Genomic DNA, 20,507 nt, shown 5'->3' on the forward strand with positions numbered 1-20,507 from the left:
ATAAAGAAATCTATGGTATCATGGATGTGTTTAGTTCAACCCCGTAAACGCAAAAAAACCGTAAATACATTAAAGTGAAAAGGAATCTTGCTAATTTGAAGTACTAAATGATGCCTATTTATAAATTTTTTTGCATGGATGAGCTGTAAATTGCGAGATGAATCTAATGAGCCTACTTAATCCATGATTTGCAACAGTGATGCTACAGTACCATGATTAATCATGAATTAATTAGCATCATTAGATTCGTCTCGCGATTTACAACTCATCTGTGCAAAAAGTTTTGTAAATAAACTTCATTTAGTACTTCAAATTAGAAAGATTCGAAACACAAATTTTTTTTTGCGTTTACACCCTACCAAACTAAACACGGCCATATCAAGTGAACAATCGGTCACTGTGCGTGTCCGTACATTAGTACGGATCAAAGGGCCCATATGTTTCCTGCAAAGATGCTCAGCATGTCAGGTCATCACGGAATGGATTGAATGGTCCATCTACTTTGTAATTAATCTCGGAGGAAATAATTAAGGGTGTGTTTAGTTCGCGAAAAGTTTGCGAAAAAGTTGCTGTATCACATTTCGATTTTATTTGGCAACTATTATCCAACTATGGAGTAATTAGTCTTAAAAGATTCGTCTCGTCGTTTACAACCAAACTGTGCAATTAATTATATTTTTTTAACTACATTTAATATTCCATACATATATCGTAAGATTCAATGTGATGTGCATCAATGAAAAATTTTAGAAAATTTTCGCGGAACTAAACACAGCCTAAATGGCAGGAGACGAAACAGCATTCCTCCGATCCGATTATGTCCGATGCTACACCCGTGTGTGCAGTAGACCTGTCTTTCATGATGGTGATATGCAGAGGACATTCATTACGTTGATGTGCTTTGTTCTGACCTGACGTATTTTTTGCTGGTTTGATATTTCGGCTGGGTACTAGATATATAGTTAACATTGTGGAAAGTAAGCAATTTGTAATTTTTTTTATCTGTGGCAACCTAGGATTTCATGCCAGACCTGCACAAATTTTTCCTGCCCATTCCTGACTTGGGACAAAAAAAAAAGCATGGTCCAAAGAGAGCTGAGCCGGGGGCAATAAGCGCTGTTTTTATTTACATTATCATGTACACCACCAGGGTGACCCATTGGCAGCTACTGTTTTAAAGGTCCAAAATCAACTTGTGAGCTTGTAGATATGAAATTCTAGAAAGGCTTCAGGCCCAATATAGCTCTAGCAGTTGTTTTTATGCACAAGTATATATCTATATTGAAAATAAGAAAAAATTACTCCACTTCAAGCATGAATAATTTACATCAAAATCTATTTATCAGTAGAAACTTGGATTAAAAGACCCAAAAGGTGAAGCTAAATTCATTCTTCGTGCCTAACAGATTAGATATAGAAATTAGAGATACAATAATAAAATTAATTTGTATGAAGATCAATTTATATAAATTTCGAGAAACTAAAATCTAAAGAAAATTGTGAATATGTATGAAATCCTTTTAATATTGTTCTTAGAAGAAAAAAAAGATGTACATTGAAGATACTCGCTCGGTGGGATAATTTGTTTTAGACTGAAAGCACACGTCAAATATACATTAGAACATGATTGAATACAAGCAAGGAGTTTGTTAGTTTCTACTTTGTTATAAAACTAGCACATTATCCCAATAATTCTAGTATTATCATTAGAAATTACAAAAATCATCTAGCTTTTGCAAATGCACGGTTTGAAGATTAGTGATGAAAATTCAGATTAAATGGTGTAAGAAAATAGGAAAAAGTGAACAGCGAGGATATTTTTTCATAATAATAAGTTTTATTACTAGCCTAGTTCGGAGAAAGAAAAAGTTATCAGATGGTTCCTGGAACTGTACGGTCGTACAGCTATTTCTTTCCTTCAGAAACCACTCGATCAACAGCGATCATTTTCCCCTCCCTGTGCATTATTGGACCTTTAATTTCTGTCCCATGAGCTATGACTATCCAGCTACTGTATATCCTTTCCTCTCTCTCTCTCTCTCTCTCCCCCCTTCTCTCTCTCTCTGATCCAGAATCGAAGGCAATCCAATAGACAACCTTACCTTGCCCTAATGCCTCCTCCTCCATTCCTCAAAGAATCAAACATCCCCAGATAACTAGCTAGGACGGTACGCATGGAGCAGCTGCCTGTTCTTGCCGGTGGCTCAAAGTCCACCACCACGACGCCCTTCTACCTCGCCTTAGATCACAAAGCCTCCGCATCGTCTTCCCCGCCGGCGGAGGCACCAACGCCGCCGCTGCCGCCGCCTGCCGTCTCAGATCCTCCTGGACAGTCTAACAGCGAGAGGGGATCGGAAATAATCAAAGCGAAGATCATGTCGCACCCTCTCTATCCGGCTCTTCTGAGAGCCTTCATAGATTGCCGAAAGGTATGCACAAATTTCCAACGGACGTACAGTTCTATAGCTGATCTCGTGGAACTTTTGTGTGCGTACCTTTTATATTTCTCTAATTTTCATGAGAAAACGCTCTTTATTCTTTGTTACTTGAGGTTGGAGCGCCTCCAGAGGTTGCTGGTCGGCTTTCGTCCCTCGCCGGCGAGGTCGAGATGAATTCAGGCGACGTGCAAGAACAGCCGGCTGATCCAGAGCTCGATCAATTCATGGTAACAACATGGTGTCTATATTATTTAATTACCCGGAGTTCTTCAGAAGTTGTAATTAACATCTAGATTTTCTGAAAGAAAGCAAGCTAAGTGTCTGTACATAGCTGAAACAGTGGATCTACATTTTGTGTGTATGCAGGAGATCTACTGTCACATGTTGGTAAGGTACAGACAGGAGCTCACAAGACCAATCCAAGAAGCCGACGAATTCTTCAGAAGCATGGAGGCCCAGATGGACACACTTTCGCTAGGTGAATATGTTTAACAAAATTGAGTTAATCTTGTGAATTATGTTTCTTGTTGTCAGATTTGAGGTAGCAGTAGCACTGCCGACTGCTGCAGATTACAGAAAACTTTTTGGGGCTGTAGCATTCCATGTGATGTGTTCTCACTACGTGCACGCGTAACGTGTAACGGTAATACTAAACATCGATCTTTACCAGCTGGGACATAGCTAGATAAAGAGGTAACACTAGTGAAATTATTAACTAGTTTCAAGAGAGCTTTGACGAACAGTAGGGTTTAAGTGTGAAAACAAGAGAAGAGTGCCTGATTTTCCCCCAAAACAGTCTGACTGGAAGCTTTTTATTGTGAACTATATATCAGAACATATGTAAAACCTCAAGACTGAATTGGAGCAGCCAGGAGCCCAGGACAGGTCGTCCTAAGTTCATGAGAGCCCTTGTACAACTTGCTTTATACACAATCAGTGTAGAGTAGCAGTTGCAGTGATACCACACGTACATGCCTTTATTTTAGACCCAAATAGGTCGATGCAAAGCTAAGGCTTGAAAACAAATGCCTAACTATACAACCAGACCTGTTTTGCAGGCCCGCCTTCTCTAATAACCACCTGCTTAAATTCTTGCTGAACTTTGTTGTTATGCAGACCTCAACACCACCAAACACTGCACACTAACATAATGCTCCATTGATTAATTAATTTGCATCCAGATTAGTTGGCACAACCATCCTCCTATGGTAGGGTTCCATGTATCCCACTGTTCAGCTGCAGCCTGCCAGAACCATATGATCATCTCCTTGTCTGGGGCGGCTCTGGGTGGCATGTGGAGACTGGGGCCTTTCTTTTTCTTTAGCTCTCGCGCAGCCGCAGGACGCATGCATGCTCTGGATCGATGCTGGGGGCCGGCCGGGCCAGGATGCATGGCAGCCCCTATCAGTGTTTAAATTTTCGGTGAAATTTCGCCTCCTCCGAAATTTGTAAATTTTGGAAATAATAATTTAAATATATTTAAAAGTATTTTTAAAAATAGTCTAAAAATAAATTTCGGCCGAAATTTCGCGAAATTCGATGATTTCGGCCATGTCCGAATTTTTTTGACAAACGAAATTCAAAACCCTGACCCCTGTAGTCAGCACCACCACTCGGCGATCTGCTACTCCAGCCATTGTCCCTTACAGCCTAGTGTTCGTCAGATCGGGCGGGGTTGGAACCCACGGGAATCAAAGTAACTGGCAGATGGCATAGTAGATGCGCCCAGGGCGCTTCACTACCTTTTGTCGATCGGTCTCTTGGTGGATCCCCGGCCCTCCACTGCCGTCCGATCGCGCGGTCTGGGGTCCAGATCCCGACGCCTGGGTCCTCCTAGCTAGACATGGCGTCCGTCGCCATGCATGCCATGGCGCATGCATGCCTGTGGCCAGCAGCCTGTTTGGAACCAAATTTTTTTCCAGAAGTCTCTATCACATCAAAAAGAATCTTACTATTTTATAGTATTAAATAAAATCTGTTTATAAATATTTTTTGACAGCTGAGTGCTTTTTCGCGAGACGAATCTAATGAGCCTAATTAATTCATAATTTGCTACAGTGATTCTACAGTAACCATCCGCTAATCATAGATTAATATACCTCATTAGATTCGTCTCGCAGTTTAGCCCCAGGATTCTGCAGTTAGTTTTATAATTAATATATATTTAATACTTCTAAATACTAAAAAGTTCCAGGGACTTAAAAAAAAGTCCGTGGAACCAAACAACCCCTAGTAGTCTCTGTGTTTGCACTGCATGGCCATGTGGAGGCCTGATCGAAGCGTTCTCTCTGCACGTCACCGTACGGAGTGCGTGTTTAATTATTGGCTAGCTTTCAGCGAGTGACAGCGGGCAGGGCTAGCTTAATCCGGAAGAGATGATGAGTTTGCTGTTGAACGGTGGTGGTGGTGGGGAGGAGTGCATGTTCTTTATGTGTGTGGATTAACTTGGTAATACTCTTTAACATATACATCAGTGCATGAATCATGCATTGTGCAGCTAAATGGGCAGCCAACAAGTGAAGTGAAGTGGTTCCTAGCTAGTCACCAACAAACCATGCATATACCTTAATTATTAGTTCAGCATATACTACATGTATGTGATGCACTTTTGATTTTATTACATGTACCTTTCAACAACTTATAGCTGCTTGGACTCGCTAGTGGTAAGCTAATGAATGGTGCAAGTCCAAAAATCTGAACAGTTTTTCATGCGCGTCAAATGGCTAAGGCCGTGTTTAGTTCCCTGGCGTGTAAACGCAAAAAAATTTTACGACGGAATCTTGCTAATTTGAAGTACTAAATGAAGTTTATTTACAAAAATTTTTGCACAGATGTATTGTAAATCGCGAGACGAATCTAATGATGCTAATTAATCTATGATTAATCAATAATTAACGGATGGTTACTGTAGCATCACTGTTGCAAATCATAGATTAAGTAGGCTCATTAGATTCGTCTCGGGATTTACAGCCCATCTATGCAAAAAGTTTTGTAAATAGACTTCATTTAGTATTTCAAATTAGCAAGATTCCTTCGCAAAATTTTGTGTTTTTGTGTTTTTGCGTTTACGGGGTGCGAACTAAACAGGGCCTAATAATAGTTCTGTACAATCGATAGAATCCGGCTGGGGCATGTTTTCAGGCTTTGGGACATTGATAGTGTATTGTCAATTTGGTTTAGATACACTAGCCTATCAATCCGTGCAACTGCACGGGAAAGTATTTAATGTTCCAAGTTAGCACTCCCCTCTATTTTAAATTATAGTCCATTTTATCTTTATCCTAAAGAAAATTCATCTACTTTTGACTAAGTTTATGGAAAATATAGACGGAGACATATTTAGTCTATCTAGTGAACCTAGTTTAATGTTGCAGATATTTATTGATTTTTCTATAAATTAAACTTGACCAAATATAGAGAAGTTTAACTTAAAACAAAACTAAAATGACTTGTAGTTTGGTATGAAGAGATTAGGCAAATAGAGTTTTTATTTGCACACAATAATGAATAGAATTTTAATATAATCTAACTTTCGGGTAAATATATACTTTAACTTGTATACATCACAATCATAACTAATGTGCTGGTTATCTTAGTGCCAGTCATCTAGGTCAATACCACAACCTGCTGCTCATCATTGAAGCATCAAATTTTTTTTTTTTGGAAAGGACGACAACTCTCTTTATTATACATAGCCAGATGTACATGAATATTTGATTAGCCCTTTGGGATAGACTCTCTCTGATTTAAATAAGAAGTGATCAAGAAGGAGGGTAAATGTGACTGGTTATTCTATAGACTTTAAATTTTCGAAAGAGCGTCGAGATAAGTATAGGCATCAAGGATAGAATTTTTTTTCTGACAGTGGCTCTCACAACTTCCAAGCCTCTTTTTTTCTTCAACACTGTGGGTGCTTTAAATTAGGTTGTATCTAATTTTTCTATAATGGCAGATGCGGGTAATTAAGATACAGATATAGGGTTTATTTTAGGCTAATTTTTTAAGGTCATAGGTGGGTAATTTTTTAAATAGAGTAAATCCAACAGCTGTTATTATCAATGATGTTACCATATATTTGTTGACAATCAGATATTTTACTTCTTTTAGAGAATTTCTAGGATCTCTTTTTCTTAATAGGGTGTCTATTTAGGATACTAGATGGCTTTACGTGAAGGCTTCAAAATGAGCTCCAATTAGTAATAGTAAGATATTGCCATACATAGCAGCAAAAATTAGAAGCGAAAACAGTATGGGTGAGGTTACAGTGCTTAAGGTATGCCCTGCGGTTCAAAAGGCATCTTGACCTATATGATGTGCAATTGTGCCAACACCCCCTTATTAATTGAGTCGCGCTGATTATTGGCAATCTTGGAGCAGATGACAACGGCTACGAAGGGGGCGGTTCCTCCGACGACGATGAGCAAGAACCAGTCGACTTGGTCGGCCTGCCGGTGGATGAGACGACCGGCAGCCCGAGCGCTAAAGACAAGGAGCTGAAGACCCGCCTCCTGAACAAGTACAGCGGCTACCTAAGCAGCCTCTGGAAGGAGCTCTCGAGGAAGAAGAAGAAAGGCAAGCTGCCGAGGGACGCGCGCCAGAAGCTCCTCCACTGGTGGCAGCTCCACTACAGGTGGCCCTACCCGTCGGTACGTAATCGAATCATTCACACGTCGATCTCGATCGATCATGTCGTGACAGCAGCATTGGAGTGCTTTGCATGCCTGCGTGAGATAGAGTTCTTGCATTAATTACTGCGTTGCAGCAAAACAAATTTACCGATCAATGGCGCCGCCGCGCCGCCATGGACGCATGCAGGAGCTGGAGAAGGCGGCGCTGGCGGAGTCGACGGGGCTGGACGCGAAGCAGATCAACAACTGGTTCATCAACCAGCGGAAGCGGCACTGGAAGCCGGCGCCGCCGGCGATGGTGCTGGCCACGGACTACAGGCTGCGCCCGTACGGCGGCGGCGGCGGCGGCGGCGCCTCGAGCAGCTCGGGCTCCGCCGCTCTCCGCATGGAGGGGCAGTACTTCGCCGGCGGGAGCTCGTATCCGCGTGGCCCCTGATCGATGTCGTCGGCCCTGCTCGCGCGAGGTCGACATGCATGCATGGATCGATTCATGTGTTGCCGTACATGCATACATACACGTGGTTTGGATATAGTACATGGTGTGGACGTGTTGTGTTTCCCGTACAGAAATTTGATGGTCTCCTTAATTTCTCGCTCAGATATATACATACTTATATATATATGTAGCTAATGCCAAAGTTATATGTATACGAAGTTGTAACCTTGATTGTTTCACTAGCTAACATGAGATCAGTTGTACTTGTACACACGTATATAAGCATGCATGCATGTTCCTTGTGATGCACATTAATTATATTAATTTTTGGCAACAATAATATATATGCATGCCATGGGATCAGGTGTTGCTAATGATTTTGTTCATGTACTTGACAAAATTTATGTGCTTGTTTGTAGGTATGACTTGCATGCATGATAATGATGACTATATTGTGGTTAGGAGCCAGCCTGCTGTGCAACCTTCAGAGTCTGGCGTAGGAGCTGCTGTCTGCATTCAAGAGGTCATCTCTGCAATGATCGGAATCAGATCTTTGCAGAAGTTGCTAGTGGCCACACATCGGCGAAGTAGAAGGCTTGAAGGACTATTGAACAAAAGAAAGGTATACATAATAAAGAAACACATGATCCATGAGCACACAAAATGAGTTTCCACTTTCAAGATTGTTTCAAAATTTCTTATACGTGCTTTTTTTTATGTGTAGACGTCTCAATGCAGTCCAAATTAAACACTTTAAGATATGGCTATATATCAATACTATTTTTGGTCCAAAATTAATATCCATGAAGAAGAAAAAAACACATTCCATTATGGTGGTAGAGCGGTGGAACTGTGGAAGTATCAAGTTAGGAAATTTTTGAGACAGATAAAATCATACCATTTTAAGAACAAACAAGAGTATTCATTAAAAGGAAAACACATCTTAGTAGTGTGTAGTAGAGTCATGGCATATATAATATGTATGCACCCACCTGGTTTTAAATCTGAGTCCTTATTGGTACAATATTTATTACATGTGTATTAGTGTTGAAAAATTGTAGAATCATCTTCTTTATATAATTCCAACAAAGAAATGCCATACAGAATGTCACCCAAATTTAAGCTAATTGGATTGCATGTGAGATATAATATGAATATGTCACCCACACACATCTTATAGTGTAGTTGATTGTACGTCGTAATTGGTAAATGAAGTCTAGCATGACTAGAATAAGATTTATAGAGTATTTATATGTGTTTCGTGTTTGAAAAAAATATATAACAAGAGTAGCAAAAGATAATAATTTTGATTAGCCAGAAGTTTCCATCAGCATTTATTATACACTTTTTTAAAAACTGCTACCGCCATAAAATTCATAAAGCTGTCAACGGAATATTTTTTATGCATGGAACTCTAAAATTCTTTTTTTACAAAAGCCCGAAAACACTATTTATAGGGCTATGGCGGTGAGAAAAACATTATATGTATAAAATTTTCACAATAGTCTAAGGAAGAATATAGACTATAGATTCATTGGCAAAAGAAACTAAGGGAATGTGATATGAACTAAAATCACTAAGCTTTGTGTGGCATTCCGAATCGCCTGCCTCTTGCAGTCTTGCTTATACAATAAAATTCACTATATTGTGTAACTACAAACTAACATGTGCTGGAAATATTGCTATTTGGGCCTCAGATATTTTTCCTGTAACATTCCCAAAACTACATGTACAGTTCCAAGGGGGAATGGTAAAAACACATGATGGAGTAGTATTTCAATCCATTCAGAAAAAAAATAACCACAAATATAATTCAGAAGCAAGCTAAATACTCTGCATAACACAATATATAGTGTAGCCATTCATTCCCCTTTGTGCATTTCTTGTGAATTTGTGATACATGCATAAAACATGGGTAGTATATGAGTATCACGAGCTGATAAACATACATATATAGGTATATATATGAATTTGATCACCTAGCTGCTAGCCCCTTATTTCTTTCACAAGAGTAGTTAATTAATAATGGGCTGGCTCGCTAGCTAGGGATAATGCTAATTAAGCAGCTAGGACGAGTATAAGAGTATTACATGAAGCACCATATATATTTCCCGCCATGCATATATGATTTGAATGCGCACGCATTGCATATTATTTGCTAGCTCACACTTTGATGTTGAGCACCAGGGGCGCGTCGTCCTTGTCGACGGTGAACGTCTGCGAGATCTTGCCGGTGGGCGTGGTCACCTCGACGTGGTACTCGCCGTGGTGGCCGCGGAACCTGAACTCGCCGCTGTCGTCGGCGCGGCCGTGCGCGTGCGTGAGCCACTCGCGCTTGAGCTGCAGCAGGCGGCGCCCCGCCTCGTTGACCTGCCCCTCGGCGTCGACGAGTTGCGCGTCGTCGCGGCTCATGAAGAGCTCCCAGAAGCCCCAGAGCACGACGCCCTCCACGGCCGGGTGCGCGTACGCCTCCCGCAGCACAACCTCCAGGTCGTCGGCGCGGACGTGCTCGTTCGCCGACGACACGTCCACCTCCGTGAACCAGACGGGCAGGCCCAGCACGGCGAGCCGGTCCAGCACCGACCGGATCACCGGGCCCGCCGGGCTGCTGACGTGGCCCTGCAGCCCGACGCCGCCCACCGGCGCGCCCTGCTCCTGCAGGCCGACGATCTGCTGGATGTAGGCCTCCGGCGTGGCGCGGACGTCGCACATGCTCTCCACGTTGTAGTCGTTGACGAAGAGCAGCGCGTCCGGGTCGAGCTCGGCGGCCGTCCGGAACATGGCGGCGCGGATGCCCTCGCCGAGCTTGTCCTGGTAGAAGGACCCGTGCAGCATCTCGTTGTTGACGTCGTAGTGCCGGAACTTGCCCTTGTACCGGGTGAGCAGCCCGGTGAGGCGGCTCTTGACGGCGGCGGAGAGCTCGTCGGCGGGCAGCGTCTTGACCCACTGCTGCACGGCGCCGTCCACCTCCCAGAAGATGCAGTGGCCGCGCACGCACAAGCCGTGGTCGGAGCAGAGGCGGAGGAGGTCGTCGGCGTCGGAGTAGCTCACCTGCCCGCGCTGCGGCTCCGTCCAGTACCACTTGAGCTCGTTCCCGAACACCGCCCAGTTGAAGTTTTTGGTGAAGAAGTCGACGAAGTCCTCGTTGTCCATGTTGGTGCGCATGATGCAGGAACCCAGCGGGAAGCTGTTGGACACCTGGAGCACGCGCACCTCCACGCCACCGCCGGCGGGGTCGTCCCGCTCGCCGGCGCCGCCCGTCGTCACCTTCAGCACGACGTCGCGCTTGCGCACCTTGTCGGTGAGCCGCCTGAGGTGCTTGACGCGGGCCTTGCGGTCGACGGGGAACACCTGGAGCCCGGCCACCATGAGGTCGACGCCGGCGTCGGGGCCCTGCACGTAGACCATGACGCGCGACGCCGGCGTGGCCTCGACGCGGAACGCGCCGCCGACCTCGTACCAGCGCTCGTCGCGCGCCAGCACCTGGCCGCCGTTGATCCACTGGCTGTCGACGGCGACGGCGACGTTGATGTTCTGCGGCGCGCCGGCGGCCTGCGCGCCGACGCGGACCCAGGCGGAGGCCTGGTACGTGGCGTAGAGGGTGAGCCTGTCGGTGACGATCTGCGCGGGGCCCATCCACGGCTGCGTGCGGTTGGTGACGTGGATGTGCTTGCCGTTGAGCGGCTCCTCGTCCCGCTCCATCAGGGACTCCCGCGCCATGGGGGGCAGCACCCGCGGCGCGCCGTCGTGGACGGACAGCGTGCAGGGGCCCAGCGGGAACCACCCGTTGAGGCCATCGTCCAGGTTGCTGTTCTGGATGATGTTGGCGCCGTACTCAAGTTTCTGCACCCAACAACAAGAAGCAGGTAGCATGGCTGGCGATGTACGCTAGCTGCTATTTTGCCGCACTACAGGGTATTGAACGGAAACGTCTGACTTTGGTGCCTCTGCAGTTAGGTCACTGACACGTGGAGCCGAATCCACGTGTCAGTGACCAGGACCAAAGTCAGGGAAGACTCATCCGTACTGAACAACTCCAGTGGCGTAACTCAATCCAAATGCAAGGATGAACGACGGTGGTTCACCTCGAAGTCCGGCGCCGGCGCCGGCGGGGCCCTCTGCGCGTGCTTGACCACCAAGCTGTCGAGGAGCACGTCGACGCCGGCCGGCGGGCCTTCGATGTAGATGGACGCCTTGGCCGGCGTGGAGTTGAGCAGGATCTTCCCCTGCAGCTGCACCCACTCCTTGTCCGACACCTGCACCCTGCAGCCATCCCCGTCAGAACCCACCACGGCCAAGAGTCAAGAGATCGACGAGCAAGCGCACGCATCTCCTGCTACTCACTTGCCGACGCCGAGGTACTGCTGCCTGCCGTCGGTCGTCTGCAGGCCGAGCGTGGCGCGCACCTCGCACGGCGCCACGGCGGCGCCGCCGCCGCCCGCCGGCGCGTGGAGCCGCACGGTGGCCGTGGCCTCGTAGAGCAGCTTGCGCTGCATCCGCGCGGTCACGTCCTGCTGCACGCCGTTCCACGTGTCGGTCCGCCCCGTCGCCGCCACGAAGTACTTGCCGCTGGCGGGGAGCACCTTGCCGTCGTCCAGCGCGTCGTGCAGCTCGATCTTGCACCCGTTCCCCGCCCAGCTGTCCAGCCCGTCGTCGAACTCCGGGTTCAGGATGATGTTGTCGTCGCCGGCGACCACAAGCCCCGCCGCGTCGCCGCCGATCGCCATTACAGGCTGATTACTGTAAGAAGCTAGTCGATCAGCTAATCGAGCTGGCTAATCTTGCGATGAGACTAGTGCGACGAGCTGGCCGTGTATATATACGGATCGTCGTCGTCTCAAGGAGACACCACCAAATAATGTGTCTGGGATTGCAAGCTACGTAGCGGGGGAAATTCCCGCATCGGCTTCGTCTCGCCTTGACGAACACTTGATCTGCCGCTCGCCCGAGGTTAACGACGCGCGATCCACGAACGATCTGCCTTGGACCGGATGGTTGCTTCAGCTTAGGGGTTGAATCACCCGGCGGCGATCGATAATCCATCCGCATGATCCCAACAAGTCTCCATCCGCATGATCCCAACAAGTCTTTCTTTAATTTTTTTTCCTCTTGAAAATCCATGATCCCAAGCCTTCCACCGCAATATACGGCTCTCTCCAACTCCAAGGACCTCTCGCTTTCGCCGGAAAAGCTCCATGTGTGTGTGCATGCACGGCGGAGCTATGCAGGACCCAGGACGGGAGGCAGGCGTTGGAGTTGGAGTTGGAGTGAAGGGAGGGGCGGCGGGCCTGATCGGAACACACACTGGCGCCAGTGGTGGCTCGGTCGATCTGGCTTTTCTCTGCTGGGAGCACGAAAGGGTAGTGGATTAGATTGTGTCCGGGCAAATGGGGATTAAGAGCGGCGGGATCACGGCAGGTAGTCGATCCTTGGCATGTGGAGGACGGCGGTCGTATAAACTAGAACTGGATGCGGCGGCGGGTGGGCCGTCGCCGTCGCTGGGGAAGACGCTGGATCGCCGGGCTGCCATTGGCTTGCTGGAGCAGGGACCATACTATAACGGGAGACTTAGCTTGCTTGAACAATTTTGGATTTGAATGTTTTGTCAACAGTGGTGGGTGTGAGCAGAGCGTGCTCTCCCGTCTTTCTGCGTGCCACAGGAAAAGTGAAGACTGAAAGCTTTCTATCGATGACCACCCGGCTGCCGCCCCCTTCGGCTGCGCTGGTCTTTTTTTTGGCTGTTTTACTGTAGCTACAGTACCACTGTAGTTACAGTACTGGGTACAGTATGTTCTCCCACGCGTAATCGAACTTATAGCACATGTAGTTGCTACAGTACCAGTCGCTACAGTATATCCTCTCAAAAAACAGCTGCAGTACAGCCGGGGCAAAACCACCAGCCGAACAGGCCGAGAATTGGGCTGCATGAGCGCAGTCTGATCGGGTGGGCTGCCAGGTACAAGGCCCAGGAGATGCACGGGTGGACCCTTCGGCCCATTTGGTGGGGTCGAAACTGGCCGATAAGAAAAGAGTTAGTTCTCGAAAAAAGATCGCATAATTTTTTTTAAAAAAAGATACAAATACAGATGCATAAAGATTAATGTGTGAAATCGAATACTAGCTTTCGCTGAGTTCGGATTTTAATCTTATACGATATCCTAATAAATCTGGCTTCGAGGCGTAATTTGATTCGGGCCTAAAACTAAAATATGTGTCAGCCCACAAGCCCAAATAAGATGTTGGATTCTTTATTTTGCTAAAGTAGTTTGAGCTGGAACTATGAAATTAATTCAAACTAGCAAGGTGTCCTGCGCTAATAGCACGGGTATCTAGAAGTGATACACAATCAGGTAGCAACACCAGATGGAATTTATATTGCCCCATGCAGCGCTATATATAGAACTCTAAACCTGATTTGATATTTTCAAACCGAACTATTATTTGATATTCCCAAACTAAATTATTCTTTTCTATAAGATTCTATTTTATTTTTACCATCTCCTTATTCTTTTTTTTTTTGAAACTACCACCTCCTTATTCTATTGTGAGAGATGCATATGACTTGTAATGAAATCAATACCAAACTTACAATTTGGACACACAAAATCAATGGTAGACATTAATTCTAAATTCCAAACAGATCTGGTGGAAACCACAACTTTGTGAAAACCCGTGCAAACTATGGCAAAAAAGTTGTCTAAATTCACAAAAAAATCACACATGTAGATGATATAATGATGCACAATCTTGTAAAATATCTTGTCCAAACTCGACTTTGTTTGTGAGATATAAAAATAACAAATTTCAAGCCAGAAAGCTGTCCAGATGATTTGTTAAAAATTTATTATTTTTATATCTCACATACGAAGTCGATTTTGGATAAGATATTTTACAAGATTGTGTATCATCATATTATCTATATGTGTGATTTTTTTGGTGAATTTAGACGGCTTTTTTGCCGTGGTTTGCACGTGAAGCGTCCTCTCATAAGAGAAGACTTAAATGTGTTACAAACATCAGTCCCAGGAGGCTGATGACACATTTATTATATCAGATGGTTCATTACCGTACAACTCTATGCGGTAGTGAGCAGAGAAGCGCTACTATCGCGAGGATTACAATCCACACACACGCAACGATATTAAATATAAAAAGAAGGTCATCAGAGTCTTGCGCCATGCGGTATCTCCTGCGGGTGACCCGAATCCACAGGCAAGGCTGGGTGCAGGACGGTACCCCTACTCAACGTCGTCGGGTACAAAGTCTGGATCTTTTTCTGTAAAAAATAAATAATGGGGTGAGTACAAACGTACTCAGCAAGTCCAACCACATCCGCGGAGGGGTATAAACACGATATAAAGCACAGGGTAAATCAAGGATATGGCTAGGGTTTGTTTGGCGGAAAGCAATATCTTATGCAAGGGTTCATTTGAAAACAAGCATTTCCAAAACTAGTTTTTCTTGTACCGATTAACACCAAGGGTCGATCCTCACAGGACCCAAGTTTTAGGACTGCTACCGGACTCCTCATCCGTCGTAGCACACGGCACAGCTGCCGGACACATTTCCAAGACAACTCACGCCAACCCATCCGTTCCCAGATGAAACACTAGTTGTGAGACCACACCGTAACTCGCCCAGTACCGTGGGCACGGACTGTTCGAATAGGTTTCAACTCTGGAGAGGTGTGCAACTTTACCCACAAGTGGGGTACCACAACACGATCACCTTAGTGTCGGTGCCGATCCCAACAAAGCCTTTACCCACCTTAGCTAGACCTGACTAGCCACCACGGTATCCACCAAGGGGCCATTGATCTATCTCTGAGGTTTAACCGGGGCCTAAGTCACACAGAACATATCCCTTCTCCTTGGTCCCCCGTTGCTCTCAGCTCTCCTGATGGCTATCAGACTAACTAGTGGGATTTATGCTAAGCCATTGCCCATACAATGGTCGAGTGGTTTGCACGAAAGTGGAGTTAGGTGAGATGTAACACCAACTCGGTCCTTAGTGGTGACAAGATGGATATCTCCCTTCCTTGCTCTGCCACACAGGCACAAGCACACCGATCGGCAAATCACACAGAAATTACATCCATCCAGTCCAGACTCATCTTTCAAAAATCCACTTTTATCCCTTCCCACACACGCACACCTTTTCTTTATAAAACAAGTTGTATTGTGTAAAAGATCCTAAGCGTTCTAGCAACGATTAACGTCCAAACAAAACACATTCAGACATTAATCTAGGTGGTCAAGGAATGGTTATAACAAATCAAGGGGTGGCTATCCAACCGTGTTTTCAGCAAGTAAAACATATGTAATTTTGTAAAATAGGCCAATAGGTTGTGTTTATAAAAATTAGGACAAAACATGCATCAAAGGATGGGATTGAACTTGCCGTCTTCGAAGCCTTCGGGGAGGTCCTGGTCGAAGCACTGTCCCTCGGGCTCGGGGTTGCGGAACTGGTCCTCGTTCACGGGCTCGCAGTACTGCTCGTCAACGGGCTCTCCTTCGTTCACACCGTGGTCTACGACATGTACAAACAAACACACAATCAAGAAAAATGAATAAGAGTTTTATCGTTGAGCTCGAATCGGGAATAATTAAGATATGGAGTTTGGGGTAATATTTTTGGGCGGTTTCCTAATGGCATGGACAAAATTATGTCGTGAGAGGCGTGGTAAAGTTTTAGGTAGATCTGAGGTCATTTGGCGCATGAAATGATAGGTTATATAAAGGTTTAGGGGTTAAATCAGGGTCCAGGGGCCTATTTGTAATTATATTTAAGAAGGCAGGGGCTTGGTTTGTATTTTAGAACTAATTGGGTTATTTTAAAAAAAGTCAGGGGTTTATTTATAAATGTGTTTATATGGTGGAGGGTTTAATTGCAAAATAGGAAAACAGGAAGGGCTTTTTGGTTAAAAGGGTGGGGGTTCTTTACTGAATAGAGGAAAGGGGATGGGCTAAGGGCAAAACAACCCCTCATCCCCTTCCTCTCGACTGGGAAACAAGGGAGGGGATGGCGCTCGTCGGCGGTGCCGATTCCGGCGGCCAGGGGCTCGGGGGCGGCTCCGGGGTGAGGGGAAAAGGAGAGGGGGGCCCGCGGGGTCGATCCCCGGCCGCAGCTCGGGCGGAGGCAGCCCGGGTCGGCCTGGCCGCGACGACGTGCGGTAGCGGGCGGCGGCGGCTTTGGACCGGCGACTCGGAGTCACGGCGGCGGGCAAGGGAAGGGGGAAAAGGAAGAGAGAGCCTCGGGGGTACCGATGCCCACCTTGGCTTGGCTGTGGCGCTGCGGGGAGGGGAGCTCCGCAGTGGCCGGTGCTCGGGGCGGCGGCGATGGTGGGTGGTGGTGTTGCGAGGTCGGGAAGGCGGTCGTGGAGCAGAGGGGCGGCGCTGGGGGGTCTTTTATAGGCGCGCTAGGTCGGCGGAGCGGCGCGGGGTGGGTGGTGGCCGGTGGGGCGGCCGGCGAGCGGTGCGGGGCGGAGTAATGGCGCTCCGGCCACTTGCTTGTGTCGGGACGCAGCGGCGCGGCCGGCGAGGGCAGGGCAGAGGTGATGCGACGGCACGGGCACGTGGGGGGGGGGCGGCACTGTGCGGCACAGGGGAGATGGCGCGAACGGCGAGGTCGTGCGGCGCGTGCGCGGGCCGGCGAGCATCGCGGCGTGGCTCTGCACGCGGAGCGACGGGCGGCGCGGTGACGATGGCGGGGCGACACACGTGGGAGTGGCGCCAAGGCCGGGCGGCAGTAGCGAGCGGCGCGGCGGCACGGCGTGCAGTGCGAGCACGCGGTACACATGCGCGCGTATCGTGGCACGGCCGCGTGTGTGTGCGTGCGGCTCGGTATGAGCGCGGCGGGCAGCTCGCGCGGCGTGAGCAGATGGCGGCAGCGGCGGCGCGCGCGTGCGCGTGTAGCAGGGCAGGGGAGGCATGAGAGCGGGGCAGGCGGCCGAGGTGTGTTGGGGTATGGGCCAGGGGCGGTGTGCGAGCGCAGGGGCAGTGGGAGCCGAGCGCGCGGGCTGGGCAGGGCGCGTGCGGGAGTGGAGCAGAGGAGGGAGAAGGAGAAGGAAGAGGGAGGGAGGAAAAAAAAAGAAAGAGAGAAAAGAGAAAAAAGAAAAGAAAAGGAAAAAGGGTAAAAGAATTGGGAAAAAGGGAAGAAAAAATAGGAAAAAGGGAAAAAGGGGAAAAAGGGGCGAGCGCGCGCCGGCGGCGATCGCGGCGGGCGGTCGCGCGTGGCGACAAACCAACGAGCGGCGCGGTACGGGGCGGTGAAAAGGAAAGGGTATGGTCGGTGGAAAAATGAAACGATGATGGAAGTTAGATGTCAGGACAGCGGAAAAATTCAGGGAGGGGTTTAGGGTTTAGGATTAAATGAGCTCAACGATGAAAAATAAATTTTGAAGACAACTTAGCGCGTAATTTAATTAGTAGATTTTTCCGGGATGTCACAAACCTACCCCACTTAAAATGAATCTCGTCCTCGAGATTCGGCTGGCTCCTAAACAGATGGGGGAACTCCTTCTTCAGAGCGTCTTCGCGTTCCCACGTAGCTTCCTCAACTCCGTGTCTGATCCACTGAACTCTGCAAATCCGTACTTAAGAATTTCTTGTCCTTCTTGTGACAGTGTCCAGAATTTTGACCGGTATCTCCTGATATCGCAAGTCTGGCTGCAGATCTATTGCTTCTATTGGCACGTGCTCTGCCTCGGGTACTCTCAAACACCTTCTCAACTGTGAGACATGAAACACTGGGTGTATGTCTGACATTTCTTCTGGTAGCTCTAGATGGTACGCTACTGCTCCAACTTTCTTCAGAACTCGGTACGGTCCAATGTACCGAGGGACCAACTTTCCTTGCACTTGAAATCTCCGAGTTCCCCGGATGGGTGAAACCTTGAGATAGACGAAGTCTCCTGGGTTGAAGCTGATTTCCCGTCTTTTCTTGTCCGCGTAGCTCTTCTGCCGAGACTGGGCGGCCTTTAACTTATCACGGATTTATGCTACTCTTTCCTCGGCTTCCTTTATGAGTGCGGGTCCGACTAGGGCCCGTTCTCCAACTTCTGACCACATTAGGGTAGTTCTGCACTTTCTCCCGTAAAGAGCTTCGAACGGTGACATGCCCAAGCTTGCTTGATAGCCGTTGCTGTATGAAAATTCTGCATAAGGTAAACTTTGCTCCCAATCGTTGCCATAGGTAAGGACACATGCTCTCAACATATCTTCCATGATCTGATTCACTCTTTCTGTCTGGCCGTCTGTCTGCGGGTGATAAGCGGAGCTGAAATCCAACTTGGTGACCATGGCTTTATGCAGACTTTTCCAAAACTTAGAGGTGAACTGGATCTCTCTATCTGAAACAATGCGGTTGGGCACACCATGCAACTTCACTATGTTCTCCACATAGAGCTTGGCTAGCTTTTCTTCGCTGTAGTTGGTTCGTACAGGTATGAAATGAGCCGCTTTAGTGAGTCGGTCCACAATTACCCATATGGAGTCATGCCCTTTCTGGGTCCTAGGCAAACCCACTATAAAATCCATTCCTATCTCGTCCCACTTCCAAACCGGGGTGGGTAGGGGTTGCAACAGCCCTGCTGGCTTCTGATGTTCGGCCTTGATTCTTTGACAAGTATCACAACGGGCGATAAACCGCGCAATATCCGCTTTCATCCCATTCCACCAGTATTTTTGTTTTAAGTCCATATACATTTTGGTGGATCCTGGGTGAATGGAATATGCCGAGTTGTGAGCTTCATCCATGATTGTTTGCCTGAAGTCTCCTTTCTGGGGCACACAAATTCTATCTTTATACCATAATGTTCCCTTATTATCCACTCTAAAATCTGGTGCCTTATTTTCTCCGGTCTGTCTCCGGATTTCCATCAGCCCCTTGTCCGAACTTTGTGCTTTTCGGATTCTGTCTTCTAGCGTGGATTGGACGTTCATCACTTGGCTAGAACCTCGAGGGACAATGTGCACATTTAATCGTGCCATTTCCTCTCGCAGATGATCATCCTTGGGTCCATAGGATTTCCGACTTAAGGCATCGACTACTACGTTTGCTTTCCCTGGGTGGTAATGGATTTCCAAGTTATAATCCTTAACCAATTCCAGCCATCTTCTCTGCCTTAGGTTCAGATCCGGCTGGGTGAAGATGTACTTCAGGCTGTTATGATCGGTATAGATTTCGCACTTATTTCCAATCAAATAATGCCTCCAAATTTTAAGAGCGTGCACTACGGCTGCAAGTTCCAAATCCTGGGTTGGATAGTTCTACTCATGAGACCTGAGCTGGCGGGAAGCATATGCAACGGCTTTCCCGTCTTGCATCAGCACACAACCCAATCCTTGTCGGGATGCATCACAATAGATGACAAAATCCCGATGAATATCCGGTAGGGTCAGCACTGGGGTGGTCGTCAGTCTTCGCTTCAATTCCTGGAAACTCCTTTCACACGACTCCGTCCAGGTGAATTTCTTCTCCTTCTTGAGTAGCTCTGTCATGGGCCGGGCTATCTTGGAAAATCCTTCAATGAATCTCCGATAATACCCAGCTAATCCGAGAAAACTTCTGATCTCACTGAGGTTGGTCGGTTGCTGCCAGTTGGATGCTTTGACCTTCTCAGGATCCACTGCTATTCCTTCCGCGGTCAGAATATGACCAAGGAAGGCTACTTTCTCTAGCCAGAACTCACACTTGCTGAATTTGGCATATAGCCTATGCACTCTCAGCTTTTCCAAAACTACCCTCAGGTGTTGCCCGTGCTCCTGAATACTCTTCGAGTAAATAAGTATGTCGTCGATGAAGACTACAACAAACTTATCTAACTCGTCCATAAATACCTTGTTTATGAGGTTCATGAAATAAGCAGGTGCATTTTTCTGTCCAAAAGACATCACTGTGAACTCAAACTACCCGTATCGGGTGACAAAGACTGTCTTCGGGATATCGCTCTCCCTAATCTTGAGCTGAAAATATCCGGACCTCAGATCGATCTTGGAGAAGTAC

At 47.3% G+C, this 20,507-nt stretch overlaps 2 protein-coding genes across 2 annotated transcripts; one reads left to right on the forward strand and one right to left on the reverse strand.

The window, feature by feature from the left end:
* Positions 1–2,015: 2,015 nt before the first annotated feature.
* Positions 2,016–8,296, forward strand: LOC120648369 (homeobox protein knotted-1-like 4). Its single transcript, XM_039925131.1, has 6 exons — positions 2,016–2,429; positions 2,552–2,665; positions 2,805–2,916; positions 6,816–7,084; positions 7,254–7,530; positions 7,922–8,296. The coding sequence occupies exons 1-5, from the start codon at positions 2,175–2,177 to the stop codon at positions 7,500–7,502; spliced, it is 999 nt and encodes a 332-aa protein (XP_039781065.1). The 5' UTR covers positions 2,016–2,174; the 3' UTR covers positions 7,503–7,530; positions 7,922–8,296.
* Positions 8,297–9,340: 1,044 nt separating this feature from the next.
* LOC120648368 (endo-1,4-beta-xylanase 1-like) lies at positions 9,341–12,290 on the reverse strand. The gene is made up of 3 exons (XM_039925130.1): positions 11,847–12,290; positions 11,588–11,765; positions 9,341–11,345 (listed from the first exon to the last, which is right to left on the reverse strand). Exons 1-3 carry the CDS (start codon positions 12,227–12,229, stop codon positions 9,666–9,668), a joined length of 2,241 nt encoding a protein of 746 aa, XP_039781064.1. The 5' UTR covers positions 12,230–12,290; the 3' UTR covers positions 9,341–9,665.
* Between the last annotated feature and the right edge of the window lie 8,217 nt (positions 12,291–20,507).

This window comes from Panicum virgatum, chromosome 9K, assembly GCF_016808335.1.
Source record: "Panicum virgatum strain AP13 chromosome 9K, P.virgatum_v5, whole genome shotgun sequence".
Taxonomy (NCBI): Eukaryota; Viridiplantae; Streptophyta; class Magnoliopsida; order Poales; family Poaceae; genus Panicum; species Panicum virgatum.